This window comes from Heterostelium album (genome assembly GCF_000004825.1).
Source record: "Heterostelium album PN500 unplaced genomic scaffold PPL_scaffold6, whole genome shotgun sequence".
In the NCBI taxonomy this organism is placed as follows: domain Eukaryota; phylum Evosea; class Eumycetozoa; order Acytosteliales; family Acytosteliaceae; genus Heterostelium; species Heterostelium album.
This window is the reverse complement of record NW_008805068.1, coordinates 1,396,480-1,422,205: the sequence shown is the minus strand read 5'-3', so window position 1 is coordinate 1,422,205 and position 25,726 is coordinate 1,396,480. Positions and strand designations below refer to the sequence as shown.

Genomic DNA, 25,726 nt, shown 5'->3' with positions numbered 1-25,726 from the left:
GGCAGCGACGCTTCTTACTGGCAGGAGTTGTTAACCTGCTTAGACGCTATCCATGAGGAGTAGTGACCCTACATGCCCGCGCTTGCACTCCGTTAGAACAAGATTAACAATTGGATGACCAAAGTTCTTAGATTCACCTACTAATCTACAAGAACACCAAGGACAAGTTTCCCATTTGCCGAGAACGCCGAACCGATGGAGCCAAAATAAAAAATCAAAAAACATAGACATCCCTGTCGTCTAGTCTTCAGCTCTTGCACTCAGTTGATACGAACAAAGGAGGGTAATGCCTAAGGTAACGCAAATGGAAGGAAGGAACTCATGACGAAACGATTAGAACCAATGGGTCACAACCTAATTAAGATCCCTATAGCTAAGCTCGCCTGTCAAACGAGAGTCCATTTAATTTTATTTTTTTAATCTTAAACCAACTATTTAAATTATTACGGAAATAAAAATGGATCACTCCAAAGAGTGATCACCCACTTTAACACCATCCTGACATTACAACGGGTCACAACCTAACTAAGATCCCTGCAGCTAAGCTCGCCTGTCATACAAGAGAACCCAATTAATTTTATTTATCTAATCTTAATCCAACCAACACAAACTATTACGGAAATAAAAAGGATCACTCCAAGGAGTGATCACCAACTTAACACCATCCTGACATTACATGATGGAAAGAGAAATTTTAAAATTTCTATTTTATTTCCTTGTGAATTCAATCAGATTGCCCGCAGGCTTTTTTACAATGGGGTATGAGATTGTCGTTATAATAATTATTGATGTTGCTATTATTATTTCTGGTGGTTATGTTGTTGAATGACTTGATGACATTTATATTATTAATGATTGGTTGGGTGATTTGTTTTGGTTGGTTTGTTGAACATATGTGTTTTCTGAGATATCTTAGTCTATTCCTATCCCAATGTTAGATTGTAAAATCTCGAATTGGTGATTGTATAGTTTGGTAGCATTTTTGTTGTTGATTGGTATGTAGTTGTTGTTGTTTCCAATCTCTACTTTTTCTTTGTTGATTAGCTTTTTCTTGAGTACCGATTCATGTGGGAGGTAGAAGTCTATGTTGTTGATTCGAGATTTTGGATTAATGATTGGGTGGTTAGAGTTGATCTTAATGTTGTACTTCGAACAGATGTTGATGAATTTGAGTAAACTTGAGTGTTGTAAAGTTTGATTGAGGTGTCAATGACACTACAATTTTTTCGTAGTTGTTACGAAGTTTTTACATAGTATTCAACTCAATAAATGCAAAAAAAAAAAAATTTGTATGAAAAAGCATACTACGAATGGGATTCGTTATGCCCTTTTTTACACATTAAATTCGTAGTTGTTACGACAATTTATTTTTTAATGAGAAAAAAAAATGTTAAATAACTTTAAAAAGAACACTTGCAACGATTTTATAGATAATCTATATTATAAATGAGAATATTTATTTTTTTGTTAATCATAATTACTATATTAGTATTTATTCAGAAGATAAAGCTTTTAAATGTAAACATACCAATATTGCATTCATAGACATGTCTCATAGTTGAATCTACTATTGCAAAAGATCGTCAATGCATCATCGATCTCTACAATGTCAGTTTCATTTGTCTTTTGTATCTTTTCACCACCTTGTTTGAATTTGATACTGTTTTCAAATGAATTATTGATTATACTATACAATGTTTGTTATTGTAGCTTCCCACCAAGTGCTATATCGACACCATCTATTTTTTTTTTTTTGTTAGTTCACATTCTAAACATCAATTAAATATACACTGGAATGACATACTATTTGATTTAGCAAAGACTTTTTTGTCCATTTTGGAATAACGATGGGCGAACATCAGATGATCGATTATTCTTCTCTCTCTTTGTGTTGTTTGTCTTTGTTGTATTTCAGAAGTTCGAACGATCGTTGTTGTTCTGTGGTTGTAGTTGCTGTAATCTGAGTTGTTGCTGCTGTTGATGTTGATATTGTTGTTGTTGGTTCGTTGGTCGCATTTGTAGTGTTTGTTGGTTTAGTAGCAATATCTGCTGAGAAAGATATTCGATCTCCATATCTTGACTCTCCAAATAACTAATAAATGGATTATTTAAATTAAAAAAACTATTGTTATAGTAATTATTGTTATTATTGTTATTATTATTATTATTATAATTAATATTGTTATTGCTATAAGTGAAGTTATTGTTATTGTTATTGTTAATGTTACTGTTTTTGTTATTGTTACTGTTGACTATCTCAAATTAAATAACTATTGTTTGATATTGCTATCAAATCTGCAAATCGATAATAAATAACTATTAATTGACTATCTTAAATTAAATCTTAAATATTATTATTAATTGACTATCTCAAATTAAATAACTATTGTTTGAAATGATCATTTTTTTTTTTTTTGGTTCGAGTCATCAAAATAAATTTTTAAAATTAATGTGGTAAAAATCTCGACAAATTGTAAAAAAATGATAACCACACTAGCACACCTTAAATTTTTACTATGATCAAAATGCACGTTTCAAAAGTGAAAAACTTTTTTCACACACTGATTTGTGTGGTGCCCATGACAACTACGAAACAATCGTAGTGTATATTTTGTGGATTCTGTTTGATGTTTTGAAGTTTATGTATTAGGCTGAATGACGAGTTGTTAAAGAGGACATTGTTTTGGTTGATAGTACGATAGAAGAAGTGTAGTGTTAGGTATTCGTTTGCATCTACAAGTGATGTTAATCCGAATCCTAGGAAGTCGTTGAGATGAAAGAGATTTGATGTTGTGTTTCTAAACCAGTATACTCTTTTGATAACTTTCAAGTTGAGGGCGGTCGATCTCTTAACTAAAGTGTCGATTGCTTTTCCATTGATGGGCCCAGTGTTCGATTGAGTCGAAAGCTTTTCTTAAATCGATCAATGCAAGTTGGAGTTCTTCATTGAATACATGTGAGTTGGTGATGATGTTTGATACTATTTGAATGGTGTGAAAGCTGGTGATCTCCTAGTCATGAGTTCGACCTAGGAGTATCCGCATCAACTAAAGACTATAAATGACATAAATTTGTAAAAAAGCCTGCGGGCAATCTGATTGAATTCACAAGGAAATAAAATATTCTGGAATCACCTAGGTGATCACCAGCTTTCACACCATCCTGACTTTAGATGTTGGAAATAGAAATTTTTTAATTTTTTAATTTGTTAAAAATCAATTAAAGCAAGTGAGAAAAGTAACGACTTCACCATTTTTTTTTTTTAAAAATCTGTGAATATTTTAAGCCAACAAACTCTACTTTAAATGGGGATCTTTTTAATTAATTTCTAGTAGAGACTCTCAAACTATGTGTTGTGGAATAGCTCAACTTCCCTATTGAAATAAATATATAATTCACTACCTCTATGGTTTTTATTTCCAAGATGAAATGTCGAGGCCAAACAGAAAACTCAAAGTAAACAAAAAATAATTTACAAGAAAAATTAAGAAATATATTTTATTTTTCCAAAGAAATAGATAGTTTATCATAGTCAGATTTTGAAAGTGATTTATAGTTTTTGATATAGTTTTGAGTGTTTATATCTAAAACATATGGATAGTTACAGTCAAAGCATTTAAAGTCCTGAATGATTCTCCAAATCTCCATATAGAAATCAAAGTGTATCATCTTTACATTATTGTCCCCATAGTATATTGCTTGTTTCTGATCTAAAGTTAGTTTTCTTCCTATATCTAGTTTTGTTAATTTCTTTAAATTATTTTAGTTAGTTTTAATGCACAACTCTGTGAAAGTATAAATATGATAATCTTACACCAAATGGTATACATTGATGACCAATGAAATTCTTTAAATGCTCTCTATAAGGAAGATAGTCATTCTCCTCTGTGAATAGCTGACAAAGTTCTTGATAGTCATTGATGAGATTAGAGTCGACATTTGCCCATGTCTTTGCTAAAAACTGAACGGAATGATATTTCAGTCCATCGAGAATCTCAAAACAACCATTAAAGTTGTGAATCTCTTTAAGATGCTTGGCGACCTGAATAAACTTTTCTACAACTTTGATGCGACTATCGAGTTGACGTTTGGTCATGACTTCGCTTGTGACCCAATTAGAGATTGCATTATACTGAGAGGTCAACGTAAGAAGCTTTGGTATTCTATAGAGAATACGCTCGTGTGATGGCGCTAAATGGAAGAACTCTTTGTCCTCCACAGAGAGATGGTTGCTTGCTTCAAGCAATGTTAGTTGTCTCGCTATTTCCGCTGCATCCAGATTGAGTATATCGGGATTCTCAACGGTAACCACAGGTTTTGAAGATTCCACCTCCATCAGGTGTGGAAGCTGTACCATCGTTCCAATTACAGAGGGAGCAGGTGAAAGTAGAACCAAAATACGATGGAAAATCTCTGGACAATCTCGCTTCAATTTACGTTGTATGAAACGCGTCATCTTCTCAGAGAGTTCCTGGCTGTCTGTGAAATCATATTGATGTTCCTCTAGCCATTGCTGAGCTATGTAGCCTATTCTCATGTGAACCTCTTCGTTTGAAGGGAGTGGCTGAATTGTTTGTTTTCTCTTTTTGCATTGATAGCAATCGATAAGTAGGTCTAGAAGTTCCATTCTTGAAGCGTAGCTTCTAAAGGACAGTAGGAAGCACTTGATAACATCACGGTTGGCAAGCTTTGAGAATGATAGATGTCTAACCATCGTTTCAAATTTACCAGCTTTGAGTCGTCTTCCATCGATCTTCTCGTCGTAGCATAAAACAATTCCACCAATCTCCAAATCCTCTTTTGAATCCCAACCTGGAGGGAGTTCATCTATTGATTTCTGTTGTTTACGATTCAATTTTCGTTTATAGTAAATAAAGAACAATATGACACCGACAATTGCCAATAGTCCAACCAAAGCAGGTGCAATAATCCATAGCATCTGTCTACTACTCTTTCCACTAGATTGACTGCCACTCGATGACTTTACATCTGATTCACCTGTATTCGTTGTTACTATTGGTATGGTAGTAGTAACATTTGTAACTACCGACGAATGATTTGTGTTTATAATTGTATTATTTGATACATATACATCTATTAATTTAAATTAATAAAATTAATAACAATTGTTTATAAATTTAAATGGTTGGTATTTTACCTTTAGTTATATTGGTTTGTTTTTCAGATGAATCTATTGTTATCTCTTTTGAGTATTTGAATATCAGTGATGGGATAGATGTATATCCATTGGTTTTGATGATCACAGGTAAGAGTTGATCGACTAATGATTTATTACCATTGGGAGGTACACTACAAATGATTGATATTCCATCTGTTGTTGGATAGCTAATGTTTAAACATGATATATTGTTTCCAATTGTAATGATCGTAGATTGATTTGAACTAATATTCCCCAGACCAAGATGTTTACCTATTATTGTTATTTTACCACCATTACTATCAACTCTAGATGTTGATTCTAATAATGGTACTATATTTTTTAATCAAAAAGAAAAACATATTAATAAATAGAAATTGTATGTAATTATTAACCTAAACTTACATAATGTATATTTATATACAGTTGAAGGATTATTTTTAACATCAATCTCGAATTGATAGACACCAGGATTACTAAAAAGTTTTGATATATTATTGTTTGATTCCAGATCTACAGAGATATTAAAATGATTGATTAACGATGTAGGATGAGCCGTTACAGTATTTTCAATGGTTATGTTAATTAGATCTTTGTCAGCTCCAAAACTATCACCATTTATCAACATTGTATTATTAACTATTGCTATATTATCGATACTAGGTTCTTTTTAAATTGATTCATATTAATAACAAGAGATTTCTCCTTGCAAAGTTTATAATCATAAATTTAACATACTCTGATAAGAAAACATAGCATTATTACCAGTATTTCTAATATTTACAACGACACTAACGTTTCTACCGGCATCAAGTTGTGATATATTCGTTGGAAATGGAAAGTAGATTTCGGTGGCATCTCTATTGGTACCGGACTGCTTAATCTGATGATTTTGAAAGAGTAGCACATTCGGTGCCAATGTACTTGTTTGTTGTAGGTAGTTTCCTCGCACCGTCAGTGTACCACCTTCGGTTGGTACACTCGATACGTTGGCTATCACCACAGGATTCCAAAAGTTGGTGGCACATGTCGATTGCACACAACCTTTGATTAGACCAGGCACTGCTATACTGTTGTTCAACGACACCACGACCTTTGTTTCGGTCGATGATATCACACTGAGAATAGTGGACGACGGTTGTGAACTACCATTAAAGAAGGGTTCAACTCTCCAAGTTGACGCTGCCAATAGTTTATCTCCATTGATTTCTGCATGTCCAACATAATATTGTATAGTATTTATAACCTCTATTTTTTTTTTGTTTAATTAATTTAATTCATTATCATGCATGTTTATAAACTTTTTTTTTTTTTTTTTTTTTTTTTTTTTTTTTTTTTTTTTTTGATAACTTACGACATTCTATGTTTATAAATAAAAATGATAGATAAATTAAAAATACTAATATCTTGATCATCGATTATCTATTTATTTTAATATCTTTATTTTATTTTTAGATATTATTAGCTATTACTTGTTATTTCTATTGTTGTTATTATTGTTGTTATTAATGTTATTATTACTTTTCTATTTATAATTGTTGACATTAATTAATTAGATAATAAAATATATAATATAATAAGAAATAAACAATAAAATAAAAGACAGAGAATTGATGATTTAATTTAATTATCCAAACATTATTACTTAGTAGATATATTATACATATCTAATCTTGAGATGAGTTGACTAGACTACACTACACTACACTCTACATGATGGTTGATATTTATAATCCCTAAAGAATAAAACTATTTGTTTATAATATATATATTATTATTATTATGATTGTTATTTAAAGATTGAAAAGACATTTATAAATTATCAGATTGATTTCGAAATTATTTATATTCCAAAATAGGGTTGTGTGGTTGTTTGATTGATTGTGTTTAATTAATCAACCAAACAAAACAAAAAATATCAAAAAAAAAAATTTGATTTTAATTTATTTGTTTCCTAATTTAATGACTATTTTGGATTTTCTTGTTTATATTTGTTTTTATCTTCTTCTGTGATCTCTCTTAAAACCCTACATGGATTACCAACTGCGATGCAATTTGATGGTATACTTTTTGTTACTACACTTCCACCTCCAATAATGGTGTTATCACCAATGGTCACACCTGGCAGCACAGTTACATTGCCTCCTATCCAAACATTATCTCCAATAGTGATCGGATATCCATATTCTAGATAGCTATTAAATTATAAAATATTTATTTTTAGTATTAATATTTGAGATTAAATTTATTTTAGACTTGCACTTCTGTTCATTGAGTTATATTCTTTACTTACGAGTTTCTTGTAGCGACGTCAATGGGGTGACCAGCACAGTATAGACCGACGTTTGGTCCAAACATACAATTTTCACCAATCTTTATTGGTGCCACATCAAGAAAACAGCAGCCGTGGTTAGTATAGAATCCATTACTTTAAAAAAATATTAGTGTTTGTCTAAATTTTTAATAATTTAATATAAATTAGATATGACATACCCAACTTCAATATTATAACCATAGTCACAATGGAATGGAGATTCAATACAAATATCCTTTCCAGTTTTTCCAAAGAGTTTCTTTATAAGATTAGCTCTTTCTTCACGTAACGATGGTCTCAGCAAGTTGAAATCATAGCAAATCTCTTTTGCATTTAAACGATCTTGTGTCAACTCTGCATCACCAGAGAAATATAGTTTTGAACTAATCATCTTTTCTTTTTCTGTTTCTTTTCTATCCATTCTTGTTTTATTTATTATTTGTAAATATCTGTAAAATGAAATTGCATGGATCATTTAAAAAGATTCTTTGCATATTATAAAAAATAAAAAATAAAAAAAAAAATTTAATTTTTAATTAAAAATTCGGTTGGACTGAGCGTTGATGAATCATCTGAAATGAGTCATTTTTTTGTTAAAGTTTGTCCAAAGATCTTCAGATGTATTTAGATTGAATTCTTTTTCCAAAGTTTATAAATTTTAGCATGTTAAATACTCTGCAAGAGGTTTTATTGTATATCAATATAATATACACTAGTATTTTTGATTGATTATCATTCGCTTGATTTACTTGTCTATGATTGGAAAAACAAAATTCTAGATTTATCTATAAGAAAATAGGGAAATTCTTAAAAAATTAATAAATATATATAAAATATTTTTTAGATCAATATCTTTTATTTATTTGTGAATTATTTTTTATTTGAATAAATTAAAAATTATTTATTTAACTTATCTCTGTTAAACCTATTCTCTTTATTTTCTAAATTTTAGAAAAGCGGTAACAGCCGATAACTCAAAATTAATATTTAGAATGGAAGTATAAATCAAATTCTAAAAAAAACAATCAAAATTACAATTTGAACGTCAACAACCTATATTAGAGTCACCATTATCTCCTTTTCAACTTTTCAAACTATTTCCAATCTTCTAATCATTTCGTTATTGTCTTTTTTCTATTAAATATAGATAATACATAAAGAAATTTAGAAAATAATAATTCAAATCCATTTAAGTTTTATTTAAAAAACAAAAATATATTAATATTTCCTTTCAGATATAATAAAAAAATATTTAATCAGATATTAATTTTAAAAATAATGACAATTGTAAATTATTTTTTTAAATATAAATTCGAGATCTTATCTTAGAATAGGACCGTCACCACAAAGACATATTAAATTAACAAACTCTAATCTAGTATATTCAACTAAAATGAACATTATAAAACCAACACTCGAAAATTTAATGTCATCGAGTTCATAAAACAACACACACTTTACACGGTGTAATATCCCATCAAGCATTAGAATTAATATAACTATATAGCTTTAGAATACTCCGATTAAAGTATAAGAAACTATGATGTCACCAATGACAGACATCTATTTTCAAACAATCACTAACATTAAGGTAAGTTACATTAACACTTAACTTTATGATTATCTATTCTCAGTTCTCTCTGTTCTCTCTGTTCTCTCCATTCTGATACCTTCAACTGCCTCTGTTATTAATAAGACTCTAGAGTCATCGCCTCTGTTATCTGAAGTGGTCTATTAATACGGATGACGGCAAGACAGTGGAGAGACGTACGTGACAGTATATTGTAGAACAGTTATGAATACAGTAGCACTACGATTGTTTCGTAGTTGTCATGGGCACCACACAAATCAGTGTGTGAAAAAAGTTTTTCACTTTTGAAACGTGCATTTTGATCATAGTAAAAATTTAAGGTGTGCTAGTGTGGTTATCATTTTTTTACAATTTGTCGAGATTTTTACCACATTAATTTTAAAAATTTATTTTGATGACTCGAATCAAAAAAAAAAAAATGATCATTTCAAACAATAGTTATTTATTATCGATTTGCAGATTTGATAGCAATATCAAACAATAGTTATTTAATTTGAGATAGTCAACAGTAACAATAACAATAACAGTAACATTAACAATAACAATAACAATAACTTCACTTATAGCAATAACAATATTAATTATAATAATAATAATAATAACAATAATAACAATAATTACTATAACAATAGTTTTTTTAATTTAAATAATCCATTTATTAGTTATTTGGAGAGTCAAGATATGGAGATCGAATATCTTTCTCAGCAGATATTGCTACTAAACCAACAAACACTACAAATGCGACCAACGAACCAACAACAACAATATCAACATCAACAGCAGCAACAACTCAGATTACAGCAACTACAACCACAGAACAACAACGATCGTTCGAACTTCTGAAATACAACAAAGACAAACAACACAAAGAGAGAGAAGAATAATCGATCATCTGATGTTCGCCCATCGTTATTCCAAAATGGACAAAAAAGTCTTTGCTAAATCAAATAGTATGTCATTCCAGTGTATATTTAATTGATGTTTAGAATGTGAACTAACAAAAAAAAAAAAAAATAGATGGTGTCGATATAGCACTTGGTGGGAAGCTACAATAGTATAATCAATAATTCATTTGAAAACAGGGGGAAATTCAAACAAGGTGGTGAAAAGATACAAAAGACAAATGAAACTGACATTGTAGAGATCGATGATGCATTGACGATCTTTTGCAATAGTAGATTCAACTATGAGACATGTCTATGAATGCATTATTGGTATGTTTACATTTAAAAGCTTTATCTTCTGAATAAATACTAATATAGTAATTATGATTAACAAAAAAATAAATATTCTCATTTATAATATAGATTATCTATAAAATCGTTGCAAGTGTTCTTTTTAAAGTTATTTAACATTTTTTTTTCTCATTAAAAAATAAATTGTCGTAACAACTACGAATTTAATGTGTAAAAAAGGGCATAACGAATCCCATTCGTAGTATGCTTTTTCATACAAATTTTTTTTTTTTTGCATTTATTGAGTTGAATACTATGTAAAAACTTCGTAACAACTACGAAAAAATTGTAGTGTAAACTCTAAGACAGCTACACCTAGTACTAAGTGATAGACAATAACATAGAAACTGCAATTAGAGACCAGATAGAACAGAGAGAACAGAGAGACCAGAGAGAATAGAAAGAACAGAGAGAACAGAGAATAGAAAGAAATGAGAGAAAGATAGAACAGAGAGAACAGAGAGAACAGATAGAACAGAGAGAACAATTAAGAATCTTTAGTTATATATGTTAGAAACTATAAGAAAGAATATACACTTAACACTACAATATAAAGATAGTTTCGAAACGATCATCGCACTCCGATGAAGTGTATATTTATAGTCGTTGTAGAAGATAAGTTAAGTCATCAATCTGACACTTGTTTAGTTGAGTGTGTGGGTATTCGAGTCGAGTGTAATTTAGACGAGTGTTACCACACTCTGATTCAATATCTTTTTTTTTTTTTTTTTTTTTTTTATAAATGATTACATATAATATCCGAAAGATCTTACCCGCAATGCGCGCATAAAGGGTGCTTTATTTTTAAAGGTTTAGCATCTGGAAGTTTCGATCGACCGACCTGTGGGTTATGGGCCCACCGCTCTTCCTCTGAGCTAAGATGCTTTTTTGATGTTTTTTACATTCGTTTTAAATTACCAGAAATTACAATCCAAAAATTTTTCTAAACAATTGATAACTGTCGTAATTATTCAATAAAAGTGATACAGTATTGCCTCACTAGTTTAAGGATATGAAGTGTAGTATGTGAGTGACCAATGCTGTCATATTTGAAGGATGCATGATTGCATCGTAGTACATATGTTCCATCTGATATTGATGTTAATGACCGTGGCTGCGCGTAGTTTGTTTTTAATAGTGTTGAATTTGCTTTGAATCATCTGAAAATCAAACAAGTGATGAGAATATGGGTCAGAGTAGTTCAGTTTGCAAGCGGCACAAGGTGTGCCTTGAGCCATCGTAGATCCAAGCAATAGAGACCGGACCAAGTTTGTCGCAAAGCGGAGAATCGCTAGAGTAGTTATTCTTTGTGAATGCTGTCGACATACTAGTGAATGAATTCCAGAGCTGGAGGCATTTACTCAGATAGGTTGATGCCAATTCTTAACTGCATGCACTTGTTCCATCTGTCGGAGTGGCTGGTGTGCTTACCTTTATGAATGAGGTAGAGGTATCTGTTGTAGAACCAGATTTTGTAAGCAACAGATCTGAGCTTCATAGCATCCCCCTTCGTTCCATCCAAAGACGGACCTGTCTGTTGACATCCCATTGTAGTAGCGTACGCCGGGTTGGAATGGGTTCTATGACGAAGCCCACATGAACCAAGAGATCAACGCGTTCAGTCTATTGAGTTGCTTGTCAGTGATGTCATCTACGTATAGGGAGTATTCTTTTTAATCATTTTGATTCTAGGCAATTTTGTATATCTTTAATAGATTTAAACTAATATGTTAATATCACTCAATAACGACATTCGATTCTAAAACATTTTTTATTATTTTTTCTTCAAATGAATTCCTCTGTTTTTTTTAATGTAAAGTTTGATTCGAATTGAATTTCATTGTATTCAGTTCGAGAATGGTTCAAGTATTTCGTGGATATCTATTAGAATGGTATGTCTTTTTAAACATACTTGATACTCATTTTAAATATTAATTTATGTGTACTTGAATGACAGTGATCCACCAACGAGACAATTTGTTATGTGGCTAGAGAAACAAGAAAACTTTGTGGTTGTGCCTCTCGATGAAACACACTTATTCTTACAAGGTGTAAGTGACAAGGTTATAGATACAATTCAAAGGAGACTTGACGAACTACAGGATCAAAATACCTATTCAGTTTACGATCAAAACATACAATAATTATAGTTGATTAATTAATTTTCAACATGTTGATAATAATGCAACATTGATTCGATTAGTAAATATAATGTGTATATGTAAATAAATTATAAATAGTAAAATATAATATATATATATATATGTGTGTGTTTATTGATTTAGCTTATATGTTTAATAATATTTTAATTATATTGTAAATTATTGTTATTGCTGTTGTTATTATATTGATTATTTACATTGCCAAAGGATTTACTTAAATATTTGTTATTATTATTATTATTGTTGTTGTTGTTGTTATTGTTGTTGTTGTTGCTATTGTTAGTTGTTCTGTAGGGTTTAAGAGGTAGTAGCTGAGGTTGTTGTTGTTGTTGGTATTGTTGTTGATGATGATGTTGGTTTTGTTGTTGTTGCTGTTGTTGTAATAGAGCTTGTTGATAGTTAAAATCGATTAAATCTTTACCAGCCAATACAGACTCTGTAGAGTTTACTCTTCTAACTGGGTTTCTTTCATGACTTATATTACTATTGTTATTACCATTATTACCATATTATTATTATTATTATTATTATATTGTTTATATCCATTATTATTATTGTTATTATTATTATTATTTGTTATATTATTATAGTTATTATTATTATCTTTATATGTATTATAGTTTTGTTGCTGTAGCTGTGGTTGTGGTTGTGGATAACTTATATATTGTTGTTGCTGTTGTTGAATATCATTATTGTTCTTATAATTTCTAAATGGTTGTTGTTGTGGTGGTGGAGGTGAATAGCTTTGTTGTAATAGAATATGTTGACTTGGCGAGTGTTCATATTGTTTAATTCTATTCTCATATTTTCCATTGATTTCCAATTGGTTCTCATATAATGCATCCTATTAAAAACATCAAATTGGTTAAATAATTTATCTTTTTAACGGTAATAACAAATGTATAAACAAGCCTACCTTTGCTTTCTGTGCTTTCTTTAGTAATTTCAAATAGGTTCTCTCCAAGTCAGTTATTTGTTCATATGACATTAAATGCATCGTATATCCAGCAATATGATCATGTTGTAATGATAACTTTAACACCTCTTCATTCATTCTCTGAAGTTCCATGTAGAGTTGCTTATATTTAGGATCTTCAAGGTCGGCTGCTGCAATTGGCGACAATTGTGGTGATAGAGACATAGATGTCTTTGGTGAAGAATCTATTGGTTTCATTGTCATTCCATTTGGTGAGGTTGAATGAGCCTGTTGTAGTTGTTGTGGTGGTGGTTGTGGTTGTTGTTGTTGCACAATAACAGATGTATTTATATTACTATTGTTATTGTTGTTATTATTATTAATACTATTGTTAATATTATTGTTATTATTATTGCTATTGTTATTGATATTGATATTATTATTTACTTGTAATATATGTATATCATCATAACAGTTTGGTGGTAAATCCATTCCAGCTGTCAATACAAGTGCTGTTCCATCAGAGGTGACAGATAATGTATGTTTATGTCTCATCGATGGTTTGTTTTCAACAGTTGGTGACTTCCATTTCATGCTCTCTAGGTTTAGTGTCCAGAGAGTGTCGTAACACTGTTTACCATCCATTCCACCAAAGACGTAGAGATTCTTGTCGATGAATACCGATGCGTGGTTCGCCAGTGGACCGACTAGCACACCGTGGGTAATACCCTGTGTCCAGACACGCGAATCAAGATTGAAAACATAGAGGTCATTGAAATGCTGTGATCCTTGACGTCCTCCAAACATATAGAGCTTCATGGTTCCGCTCGTGTACAGGTTGGTGGTGTGGAAGGAACGCGCCATCGGTGGAGTCGTCGTTTGTACATAGGACCACGTCATCGTCTGAATATCTAGACAGTGCAAATCGTTAAAGAATCTAGTTTCTCCGCAGCCTCCAAACACATAGAGATGCGAACCCACCAGAGTTGCACTGTGCGCATATCTCGCAGCCGGCTTATTGCCACTGGTGACCGGCGCCACCCATGTGTTGTTGACAGTGTCATAGATGTTGACGTCATCGAAATAGTGTTGTCCATTGTATCCTCCATAGATAAGAATACGATTTCCGCCAATGTCAGTTGCAGTGTGTGCATATCTCGCTTGTAGTAGATGTGTATTCTGTGGAATCAAAGTACTCCAGTTGTTCGTCTGAAAATCATAGACATTCAATGAATTCAAATAGTTTACTGTACAAGTATAATAATAATAAATAAAAAACAATAAACTTGTTAGCTAAACCAATAACAAACATCTATTCAATTATTATTATTATTGTCATTTCGAAATATTATCATACTTTGATTATTATTGTTTGTATAAGCACAACCACCAAAAATGTATAATTTCTGACCGATCAGGGTTGCACTATGTCCACCACGTTTTTGCATAGCATTATTGGGAGTCAAACGTTTCCATCTCAATTTAGTATCCATTTTTCTATAGATTGCGATTATAAACTAATTTTCATTTAGTTTTGCAAATTATTACTATTTTTATTATTTCTGTTATTATTCTTTTTCTAAAAAAAAATGTATGTATTTTTTGATAAAATTAGTTTGAACAACTATTTATAAATATTTTTGATTTAAATTAATAATAATAAATAAAAGAAAGTTTTGATTGGTGTCAATTATAATTTATAAATTGATATTAAATCAGGATAAAAAGTTTGCTTAACTCGTCTCCCTCCTCTTTTAATCAAAAAAAAAAAGATAAAAAAAACAAATTTTTTACAATTATCAGATTTTTTAAAAGCACCACTTTTAGCTCACAAAACCAGATAATTTTTTAAAGAAGGTGCATTTTGTGGTTATGCAAATGATCATTGTAATTTTTTTGATCAAGATTATACAGTGCGAATATGCACAAGAGTTGATCCAAAAAATAAAAATCTGTCTTTTTTTTTTCGTTTCTTTTTTTTGATGGGTCATTTTCCTTTTTTTTTAAATGTTATATTTTATTTTATGTTTGATTTAGTTTTATTATTATTTGTTTTTTTTTTAAGATTAATTTAATTCTTTAAAAAAGTTGAACAAAGTTTTTCAATTAACCAAGCACCTACTAAATCAATTAAGATGGTTCCAAACATTAATAATCTAAAAGTGTTATCTGGGAATGGTATTAATTCGAGGTACTCATTCCATGATGGTATGATTTCGAGTGAGAGGATTGCACCGAGCATCCATACACTTGAGAGACAGTAAAGAAGTGGTCTGTTCTCTTGGAGACTCTGCATGAATGGGTGTCCTTTGTAGTTGATTGCAAATGTTGCCACTTGCATAGCGTTTGAAATGAGGAAAACCGCAGAGTTTACGAGATTCGGTTCGAATGTAGAGTCAACTTTGGGCTTGGCACCGACAGTACGATCGTTGGCCTCGCGCACGATGAATATGAGACATCCAAGATGCAAGATGAATTGCAGGAGAATCGAGGTCATCATGTACGGTGAGAATAGATTTGGATTGGGACGCTTTGGTGCTAATCTCTCCAGTGGCTTTGAGGTTGAGATGAACAGGAAGCAGAGCGCGATCAACATACCGGCAAGTGTGACTTGTGTGTCGCCAAGCTTGACTCCATCCAAGTGAAGAACTGACAAACTGTATGCAGAGATCAATGAGTTGAGTGCGAGAATCTTGTACATCTGGTGTGTTGTCACCAGTGTACAACGACCTTGACGAATGATATGTGTGACCGGGATGACACGCGAACTCTTTGAGGTGAAAGGTGCAGCAATGGAAGCGTCACCAAGTTTAACCATTTGGACTTCGCTGTCTTTGAGTTCCTCTTGTAGTTTCTTTGTGAGTTCGGCAGCAGCTTGTGGACCACGTTGTTGATATTGCTTCATGATTTGACGTGGGTTGGTATCGATGAGTTTGGGAGGTGGAGGATCACCCTTGTTGAGAATGGCAACACCGACGTGTGCTTGCTTGAGTGCACCGACATCGTTTGTACCGTCACCAGCCATCAAAGTGTGATGTCCATTCTCCTTGAAATTGGTAAGAATCAACTGTTTCTGATCGGGAGAGACACGAGCAAATACCTGTACCAAATAGAGATCGCTTTGCAACTTTTGATTGTCGGTGATCAACGACAACGATTGTCCAGTCACCGAGAGATTGTATAATCTACTCAACTCTCTCAAGTGAGCACCATTATTTTGTTCAAGCTTGATATTAACAGTCTCATCCACTGAAATCCAAGTGGGAACACCACCCTCACCACCATTAGCAGTGAGATTCAGTGTTGGAAGTTTAGGGTCTTGAATTCCAAGTTGCTTAGCAACGTGACAGGCTGTCAATGCATTGTCACCTGTAATCATAACTATACTGTGTGATGCCTGTGCAAGCTTCTCGATGGCATCCTTTGAGTCTGGTTTCAATGGACAGTCGAATACGAGGAATCCACCAAACTCCAAGTCACACTCTGTAACATCACGCTGTATCTGTTTCATGGTCGATTGATTCTCTGTTGAAATCTTCTTGTATCCCAAAGCAAGAACTCTCGATCCTTGACGAGAGTAACGCTTGTAGATGTTGTCATAGTCGGCGGGAATCGAGCTGTAGAATGGTTTCAACACTTCAGGTGCACCCTTGCAGAATGCATAACTAACAATGTTGCCATCGTTGTTTACATTGGCAATGGTCGACATTCTCTTTAGGTCAGAGGAGAAGAGATAACGATTAACAATTTCAATGAAAACCTTTTTACGTTGGTGTGAAGAGATATCACCTTTGCAATTCCATGGAATAGACTTGAGCGAAGCAGTTTCCATTGGATCTCCAACAAGTTTACCATCGATACTGACAAGTGAGTGACATCCTGCAAGAATATAGTTGATAACCAAAGGAATATCAGCTGGCAAAAGCAAGTCAGAACTGTTGGACGAAGATGGCGACGAAGACGATCCTGACTCGGACTGCTGTGGACAACTGGCAATTCCTTGGAGAATGAGATCGTCGGTAGTCAAAGTTCCTGTTTTATCAAAACAACAGACATCTACCTTTCCTGCGAATGGAATTCTAAATGGCTCGGTACAGTAGATACCGAGACGAACCAATGCAATCAACGAGTTGTTGACGGCCAACGACAACTCCATTGGTAACTCTGGTGGTACCACCGAGGTGATAACCATGATACAATGTAAGAGAAGTTTATATTTGTTTCGATCGTCGTCTTCGAATCCGCGCCAGAACAAATAGGCACTGGCAGCAATGGCAAACACCAAGAGGAAAGCGATAAAGAGGAAACTCTCTTTGTTGTTGGCGGTGACACGCTCCGATGAAAACCAAATAGTACGCATCAAACTACCTTGATTGGTATCGAATCCAGTCTTTAAGGCATAACCTATGCATCCACGATCGGTTGGTTTGCTCACCTTTGCGTTGAGACGTTCGCCACATGAGTGTTGCACGATCTGAGTACCACCGAAAAGAATATGAATCTTATCGTTCTTCAAATCGATTTGATTGTCTTTGCTACTCGATTGACTTCGTTCCTGTAGTGACTCTTTGTGGTGTGGAGTCGACTCACCGGTCAACATTGCTTCATTGACGACACACTGTCCACTTAACAACAAAAGATCACAGGGAATAGTTGATTGAGCTTCATTCGCTCCTCTTCCTACCGAAACCAAATCACCTGGAATAATCTCACTTGTATCTACCTGTTTCCACTGATTCAATCTATAAACATATATTGGATAAGATGGTTTACTACTCATCTCTCTCAAAGACATCAAATTTCTTAATCTCTATAAGGTAGTTATAACAGTAAATGTAATAGTATTTTTTGTTTGTTAGTTAGTTAGTTAGTTAATGATAAATTATATTAATATATACTTACAGATTTAACAACGGTTGCTTCAAATGTCAACAACATGAAAAGTGTAAAGAGACAGTAGAGTACGTATTCTTCAAGACACCAGAGCAATACGCAGAATACTTGGAATACAAAGAAGGGTGCCAGTGCTTGTTCTTTATAGAGGTGGAGGAACGATGGCAGTGGAATGTCGAATCGATTCAATCCAAACTGTTGAACGGCGTTTGTCAATAGTTCCTGTGTGTCGTAACCGCGCGACTGTAGCAGTTGCTCGGTGGTGTTTGGTACGATAAGCTTGATACGCTTGAAACACTTGCGATCAGGATCGTAAGTGAACTTTCGCTTTTGAAATTCGAAATAGAGTTGGCGTTGGTCGTCTCTGATCAGCGGACATATGGTCTTGGAACCGACGTGTGACGATGGAACCACCTTGATCATAGAGGCATCGCTAATGTTACTGACTTTAGTCATTGAAACAACGGTACGATACTCAACCGACCAGTACTTGAACAACCACGACAGAATATGTAAACAAGCGGTCACTCCCAACAAGAACAAATAGAAATCCGATCCGTCCAGAGTCATTCCACTTGTCATTCCATTGGCAGTGCTATTGATGTTTGTATTATTGTTATTGTTATCAACTATGTTGACATTGTTCGATTGAGCATCTACAACATTACCACCACTACTAGTAGTGGTGCTATCATTATTACTTGTGATATTTAGATCACTTGAGATATCTTCTACGATCGGTCTAATAGGTGCAGGTGTTATTATAAACAAATAGAATAAATATAAATATAAAACAATGAATGGAACAACATTTAGATGTAATATAGTTGGTCTCTTTTTATAGAGAGCAACAGATGATATTGATTTCGATTGTACACCTATCAAAGACCTAACAATATAAAGAGAGAGGAGTGTAAGAATATATATTTACAGTTTAAATTTATTTATAATAATAGTAATATTATTAAAAGTTAATACATACATTTTCAATATCTTTTTATACGATGTTGTGTCAATTTAATTAATTCAAAGATGAAAGTTTTACTATTTTAATGACTCATTGAACTTCTAAAAAAAACAAAAAAAAAAAAAATAATTTTTTCAAAAATAATATGATTCGTTTTCATGTTTCTTTGATTGGTGACTCATAAAAAACGACATGATACTTTAAGATTGCACCAAACTCATCAATTAAATATGTTTACATTCCTTCAAGACAAAATAAGATAAAACATTATAAACAGTGTATTTACTCCAATCTTTCTTTTGTTTTTATAAGATATAATTACCATAAAACATTATATATTTAAAGTCAGGACTTATTATTTAAAACATGTTTTATATTAATAAATATTTTTATTTATGTATTTTGATTGGAAGTTTCTAATCAAGCAAATTCAGGGAATTGTGATAGGAAATTAATGTTGTTGAATCCATTACAAAATAGTTTGCCAAGTGTCATCAGAAATGATGTTACTTCGTCATCGGTTGATTTCGACATTGAGATGATTGTTGCATTTTGTAGGACAGAGTAGATATGATTGGAGTAATCGGTACCCGGTGATATCACTAGGAATGCGCATTCATCGATTTGGTTCTCTCTAATAATAGATGAGAGTGCACTGTCAAAGAGAAATGGTTTTCTAATGTTCTTATAGATATAGTTGGCGTCTACCTTTTCGCTGCTCAACTCACCGGTGACTGTTGAGTACCATTTGATCGATGGTCGATCGAAATTGAGGTGGCTGAGAGATTCCAAGATTTTCGGCTTTAGTGGTTTCTGTGCGCGACTGTGGAATTTACCTGGCAACGGTATAATATGATTCTTTACACCATCTTGGTCTAAAATTCGCTTAAGAGAATTGGCTGATTCTTTTGTTGCATTGTAAACTATAGTTCTTGGAAATCTACCGGCTACCTCTAATTCATTGGTATGATATCGTGAATCCAATAAGCCTTGTTTCTCTCTGATAAGTATCATACAACCGTTCCCCGTTGAAAGACTTTGAATGGTTGAACGATGGTAGACAAGTTTAACTATATTCTCCATTGACAGACAATTTGCTGCGTACATACATCCAATCTCTCCAAAACTCAGACCGAAAACAATTGATGGATTTATATTGAAATGCTTGTAGAGCTCAAACATACCAATGGTATAGAGTGTAAGTGATGGTTGCGCTACAGATTGATCGAATATTTCTTTGGAACCCTTTGGAATATCCAATAGTTTATTAATGACACTGTATCCTATATACTGTTTGAACAATCCATCAAGTTTATCGATTGTCGATGAATATGCACTGAAGTGATCATATAACTTCATACCCATAGTTGGAGTCTGATCACCTTGCGCACCAAATAAAAAAATAATATTTTTCAAATTATTGGTACCATTTAGAGGTGATTCGACGATATATTTTTGAACCAGGAACTCCTCCCAATCCTGAGCAATTATTATTTTTCTATATTTTGAATTATTTAAATCTGTTTTTATACATTGTTCTATTACAAATTCTTTAAATGGTTTACTATTCATTGAATTATCATTTTTTAAATTCTCTATTAATCTATTTATTGAATCCAATGAAGAACCTCCAAAAGGGATAATATATCTGAAATTAAGAAAAAACAATTTATTAATTTGTTATTTTATATTTATTTTAAATACAAATACTTTACTTTTTATTACTCGATATCATTTTATTTAGAATTAATTTTATATTATTTTCTTTATAATATTAATTTTATTTAGTTTTAAAAACAGGTTGTGAAATCAATATATCAGAAAAAGAAATTTAATAAACATTTTTAACCCAGACACACAATGACAAAACTGTAAATGGGCAACTCAAAATTGAACATTACTTTATTTAATGTAGTAGAATCCATTTTATAAATTTTAATTAATAAGATGAAATAATATCATTTCTTTAAAAATATACCAATAAAATTAAAACAGGAATTAATAAATATTACAAATCAAAAATATTTTTTAAAAATTGAACAAATAAGATATAAATTATTTATTTATAAATTAATTATTATTGTACAATGAATTGTTAAAATCTCTGGTATTACAAAATATTTTTTTGTTTTTTTTGTTTGTTTGTTTTTACAAGTAGAATATTAATGTTGTACTTATGGGCAGGTGTGACATCCACCACCACCAAGGAGACCACCAACGGTTCCCAAGACACCACCGAGAAGACCACCAACACCCACCGAGAAGACCACCCAAGTTAACATTGACATTGGCATCGATGTTGATTCCATTTCCACCGCAACCACCACATGCAACGTTGTTGGCGGATTGTGATGATCCTCCGAAACTGCTGCCACCGAATGAGCTTCTTGTCATCGAGGTTGGCTTAACATTACCCATGGTTGAAAGTGATCCTAAATATTGATTTGAGTATTAATACCATTTTATTATTAAATATTACTAATTAAACATACCTAAAATAGTCATTTTTAATAGTTTGTTTGTTTGATTATAAAAGTAATTAAAGATATTTAATTTGTTTTTTGATTTAATGATTTACAAATGAGTTAAAACCAGAGTATTTATAGTTTGTTTTGGAGTCTAGGTAAATCATTAATTTATTACTCTTGAGGATATATCTTAGATGTTAAACCAAATATATTTAAGAAACGACGGTAGTTTTGTAAAAAGATATTATAACTGAAATCATTGAATTGAATTATCTGGTGTGGTGGAAAGTTGGTTGCACTTCTTCACCTTTACATTTATTTCATTTTTGATACAAAGATTGTATACACTGTAAGTTAGATAGGTAGATTGTCCATTTAATAATAACATTTGTTTATTTCATGTGACTTTATCTCAAAGTTAAAAGGATATAAAAAACAATCAAACCACAACACATATATTACTTTTTAACCACAACACCCTTATGTCATGTTAACCACAAATCACATACATCATCAAACCTTTAACTTACCCAATATTAAATAAATGAGTACGATCAAGGTTGGTTGAAAAAAAATATGAAAAGAGAGGAAAGATATATCATTCCTTTATATGTTTATTTATTTATTTATTATAATTAAATTGATTGTATATTTTTTTTCTATTAGATAGTGGTGAATTTGTGTGTTTTTTCATCAATTTTAAAATAACGATTACTAATAGTTTAAAAGACAAAACTCAATTGAATGATAATCTGAACAGTTATTGAAAGGTGTGTTGAAAGTCACTATATATTAATATATGGTGATATACTATCTATCACCTACGAATCACCAGAACTATAAATATTAGTGATGTCACTCTTCTCTTTTTTAAATTAAAATGGAAATTTTGAGTTGATTGTTTATATTGTTTGTGGTGATCACTGATAATTTTGTATATTTGATTAAGTGAATTTAATTATTGCTGAAATTTTATTGATCAAACCAATCAAATAATCCTACCTTTTATTTATAACCAATCAAATTAATTTTTTTAATATTGAAAGATAGGAGAATCACAACTATGTACATTCAATATGATGGTGTTCAAAAATTGAAGGGTTAACAAATTTAGACAATGACTAAATTAATATTTCTTTTATATCTACAAACACCAATAGAATATCTATTCAGCTATGTGATTTTAACTTTAAAGTAGAATCAAAATTGAAAGATAAAAATAACTGTATCTCATGATACTGTAAAATCATTCTGGGAATTGGAGATATCAATCAGAATAACCAATCAAAATATAATAATAATTTACAAAGATATGATAATCAAAAAACTATAAATACTCTGGTTTTAACTCATTTGTAAATCATTAAATCAAAAAAACAAATTAAATATCTTTAATTACTTTTATAATCAAACAAACAAACTATTAAAAATGACTATTTTAGGTATGTTTAATTAGTAATATTTAATAATAAAATGGTATTAATACTCAAATCAATATTTAGGATCACTTTCAACCATGGGTAATGTTAAGCCAACCTCGATGACAAGAAGCTCATTCGGTGGCAGCAGTTTCGGAGGATCATCACAATCCGCCAACAACGTTGCATGTGGTGGTTGCGGTGGAAATGGAATCAACATCGATGCCAATGTCAATGTTAACTTGGGTGGTCTTCTCGGTGGTGTTGGTGGTCTTCTCGGTGGTGTCTTGGGAACCGTTGGTGGTCTCCTTGGTGGTGGTGGATGTCACACCTGCCCATAAGTACAACATTAATATTCTACTTGTAAACAAAATCCAAATTCATCCTTCCATAATATTTGCACAACATGTATAATTAAAACAAAGAAAAATGTACATTTTTGTAAAATAATAAATAAATATAATATTTGTTCATCTTTACCAACGTTTATTTTATAAAAGTATTATTATTTTGAATAAACTAATTAAAATTTATTTAATAATCCAGTTACCCATTCTACAACAGCCCATGTAATAGCCTAGAAAAAAATGATAATTATTGGAAACTCATTAGTTGATTTTGAAATTTTTGTTAATATGTTCGATTACAAATGATACTTACTTGACCTGGAGCAACTCTAAGGATACGTGGGACACAACCAGCCCAGAAAGCACGAGCACCACCATCAGCGTAAATTCCACGAATCACTTGCATTGAGGTTTGGTTTTGACCTTGCTTTTGCATACGGGTCTTGATTGTGTCTAATGGATTGTTGAAGAGTGTGGAGGCAGTACCGGCCAAAGCACCGGCAGTCAAGTTTTGGATGACTGGAAGTTGCTTGTGGTGATCTCCACCCTTGAGATAATCGGTGATACCGTAAAACACTGGGAAACGAATCATGTGATTGGTAATCTGACGCAACAGTGTGGCACTACCACCCTTGTAGAGTCCACGGAATCCCTCCTCACGAATGACGTCCTTGAACACCATACCGAACGAACGACTGTGTTCCTGGGTCATGTGACGTACCTTGAGCAACTCGCATGGAATGACGACGAGGAACGACTCTACGGTTCCGGCAAAGGCACCACCGGCCAAATTGAGGAAGAATGGATCTTTTGGTGGACGTCCGTTGTTGTAACGCTGGTTGTACTCCTCGGTGAACCAGGAGAATGCGAAATAACGGATACCGACCTTGAAGATTGCCTCGGCAGTCATTGGGAGGATACCTTCGTAGAGTGCGTAGACACCGCCTGTGAAACCCTTTCCTTTGGAGACGACATCTTGGAAGGTTCCAAAGATTGACTTTCCTGGGTTGTTTTGTAGTTGTGTCTTGATACGATCCAATGGATGACATGCCCAGACATCGGCAGTACCGGCAACCGCACCGGCAACCATTCTCTTCCATGGGAAGATAACGTGTTTCTTCTCATCGTTTTTACCTGTTGAAGCTGCTGCACCTGCTACATAATAATGAATCAAATCATCAAATTATATTAATTTTTCAATTTCTTTCTTAAAAAAAAACAAATTTAAATCCAATCCTTCTTCCTATTCAATACAATCCAAATCAAACCGATCCTATCTGATCCCAACTTAATGTAATTAATTTGTAGTGACCAATCAACAAAATTTTGAGATTTTACGAATTAGATAACAAATTCTACTCTATTTATGTAAAGTGATTGATTGAGTCACTGAATTTCTGAACTATGATGTTGATAATTGATGATGATCGACTTTACTGAATAGAATGTGATTAGGATATTGTTTGAAGACGTATACATACTCATTTCTATAATAATATATTATTTATAATTGTATTTTTTTTTGTTTTATCACAAATGAATTGATAGTTTCTATAAGTTGAGTAATTGATTAATATCAAAGTTTAGTTTTTAGAGGTGACACGCAACAACAACTGAAGATTAAATCATATAAATGCTGACAGTTTGATATTAATTAATATTCTTTACTGATCAAACCATTTTCACACAGGATAGAAAAAAAAAAAAAACATCTTCAAAAACAAAAAAAATCAAAAAATAAATAAAAATAGTAATAATTTAAAATAAACAAGTTATAGTGATCAACTTACCAAAATTAGAAAGAAAATAAAAATATATTAAATTCTTTCTTTTAAACTTTACTAAATTATATATTGTTGTTTATAAATAATTCGTTTAGTTTATTACTGTTAATAATATTTTAAATTAATAATAAAAATAAAAAATCAGACTTCTTTAAGCACACACTAAAGAACAGTCAGATTTTATTTTAATATTTTAATATAAATAAGTGTTTTGAAAATGTGTGTGAAGTTGTTTTTTAATGAAAAAAAAAACCCCTCCACCATGCCTAATAAAACAACTCCTACATTGAAATTTCTTGGGATAAAAAATATGATCATCCCAAATTATCTCAATTTTTGTATAAATTGCTGTTTTTTTAACAGCAATTTCCCATTATAAATATTTCCAACATTTATTTAATTATAATATTATTGTTTCATATCATTCCAATTGACTACTGTATTATTTTTATAAAAAATAAAATAAATATCTA

The 25,726-nt window shown here is 31.9% G+C and overlaps 9 protein-coding genes and 1 non-coding gene across 10 annotated transcripts; 1 reads left to right on the top strand and 9 right to left on the bottom strand.

Annotated features, from left to right (window-relative positions):
* Positions 1–1,082: 1,082 nt before the first annotated feature.
* On the bottom strand, positions 1,083–6,703 carry PPL_07125 (uncharacterized protein; the record flags this gene model as incomplete). Its single annotated transcript, XM_020577968.1, has 9 exons — positions 1,083–1,215; positions 1,955–2,252; positions 2,563–2,908; positions 3,815–5,094; positions 5,159–5,491; positions 5,564–5,824; positions 5,897–6,406; positions 6,559–6,580; positions 6,680–6,703. The coding sequence occupies 9 exons, from the start codon at positions 6,701–6,703 to the stop codon at positions 1,083–1,085; spliced, it is 3,207 nt and encodes a 1,068-aa protein (XP_020432416.1).
* Positions 6,704–7,124: 421 nt separating this feature from the next.
* PPL_07124 (sugar O-acetyltransferase) lies at positions 7,125–7,893 on the bottom strand (the record flags this gene model as incomplete). Its single annotated transcript, XM_020577967.1, has 3 exons — positions 7,125–7,353; positions 7,452–7,586; positions 7,652–7,893. The coding sequence occupies 3 exons, from the start codon at positions 7,891–7,893 to the stop codon at positions 7,125–7,127; spliced, it is 606 nt and encodes a 201-aa protein (XP_020432415.1).
* Positions 7,894–8,792: 899 nt separating this feature from the next.
* Positions 8,793–12,221, bottom strand: PPL_07122 (uncharacterized protein; the record flags this gene model as incomplete). Its single annotated transcript, XM_020577966.1, has 9 exons — positions 8,793–8,860; positions 9,543–9,622; positions 9,925–10,001; positions 10,198–10,260; positions 10,564–10,619; positions 10,660–10,793; positions 11,472–11,658; positions 11,730–11,752; positions 12,211–12,221. 9 exons carry the CDS (start codon positions 12,219–12,221, stop codon positions 8,793–8,795), a joined length of 699 nt encoding a protein of 232 aa, XP_020432414.1.
* On the bottom strand, positions 11,112–11,183 carry PPL_07123. Its single transcript has one exon. It is a non-coding gene; the product is annotated as a tRNA-Met (tRNA).
* Positions 12,222–12,603: 382 nt separating the features above from the next.
* On the bottom strand, positions 12,604–14,183 carry PPL_07121 (uncharacterized protein; the record flags this gene model as incomplete). The annotated part of the gene is made up of 3 exons (XM_020577965.1): positions 12,604–12,894; positions 12,966–13,304; positions 13,377–14,183. The coding sequence occupies 3 exons, from the start codon at positions 14,181–14,183 to the stop codon at positions 12,604–12,606; spliced, it is 1,437 nt and encodes a 478-aa protein (XP_020432413.1).
* Positions 14,184–14,692: 509 nt separating this feature from the next.
* PPL_07120 (uncharacterized protein) lies at positions 14,693–14,869 on the bottom strand (the record flags this gene model as incomplete). The annotated part of the gene is made up of 1 exon (XM_020577964.1): positions 14,693–14,869. One exon carries the CDS (start codon positions 14,867–14,869, stop codon positions 14,693–14,695), a length of 177 nt encoding a protein of 58 aa, XP_020432412.1.
* A 578-nt stretch (positions 14,870–15,447) lies between these two features.
* ctaA (putative cation-transporting ATPase) lies at positions 15,448–19,568 on the bottom strand (the record flags this gene model as incomplete). Its single annotated transcript, XM_020577963.1, has 3 exons — positions 15,448–18,186; positions 18,279–19,147; positions 19,559–19,568. 3 exons carry the CDS (start codon positions 19,566–19,568, stop codon positions 15,448–15,450), a joined length of 3,618 nt encoding a protein of 1,205 aa, XP_020432411.1.
* Positions 19,569–19,656: 88 nt separating this feature from the next.
* On the bottom strand, positions 19,657–21,741 carry PPL_07118 (fatty acid synthase; the record flags this gene model as incomplete). Its single annotated transcript, XM_020577962.1, has 3 exons — positions 19,657–20,831; positions 21,495–21,668; positions 21,729–21,741. 3 exons carry the CDS (start codon positions 21,739–21,741, stop codon positions 19,657–19,659), a joined length of 1,362 nt encoding a protein of 453 aa, XP_020432410.1.
* Positions 21,742–23,133: 1,392 nt separating this feature from the next.
* PPL_07117 (hssA/2C/7E family protein) lies at positions 23,134–23,463 on the top strand (the record flags this gene model as incomplete). The annotated part of the gene is made up of 2 exons (XM_020577961.1): positions 23,134–23,146; positions 23,207–23,463. 2 exons carry the CDS (start codon positions 23,134–23,136, stop codon positions 23,461–23,463), a joined length of 270 nt encoding a protein of 89 aa, XP_020432409.1.
* A 182-nt stretch (positions 23,464–23,645) lies between these two features.
* On the bottom strand, positions 23,646–24,954 carry mcfZ (mitochondrial substrate carrier family protein; the record flags this gene model as incomplete). Its single annotated transcript, XM_020577960.1, has 3 exons — positions 23,646–23,699; positions 23,783–24,624; positions 24,951–24,954. The coding sequence occupies 3 exons, from the start codon at positions 24,952–24,954 to the stop codon at positions 23,646–23,648; spliced, it is 900 nt and encodes a 299-aa protein (XP_020432408.1).
* Between the last annotated feature and the right edge of the window lie 772 nt (positions 24,955–25,726).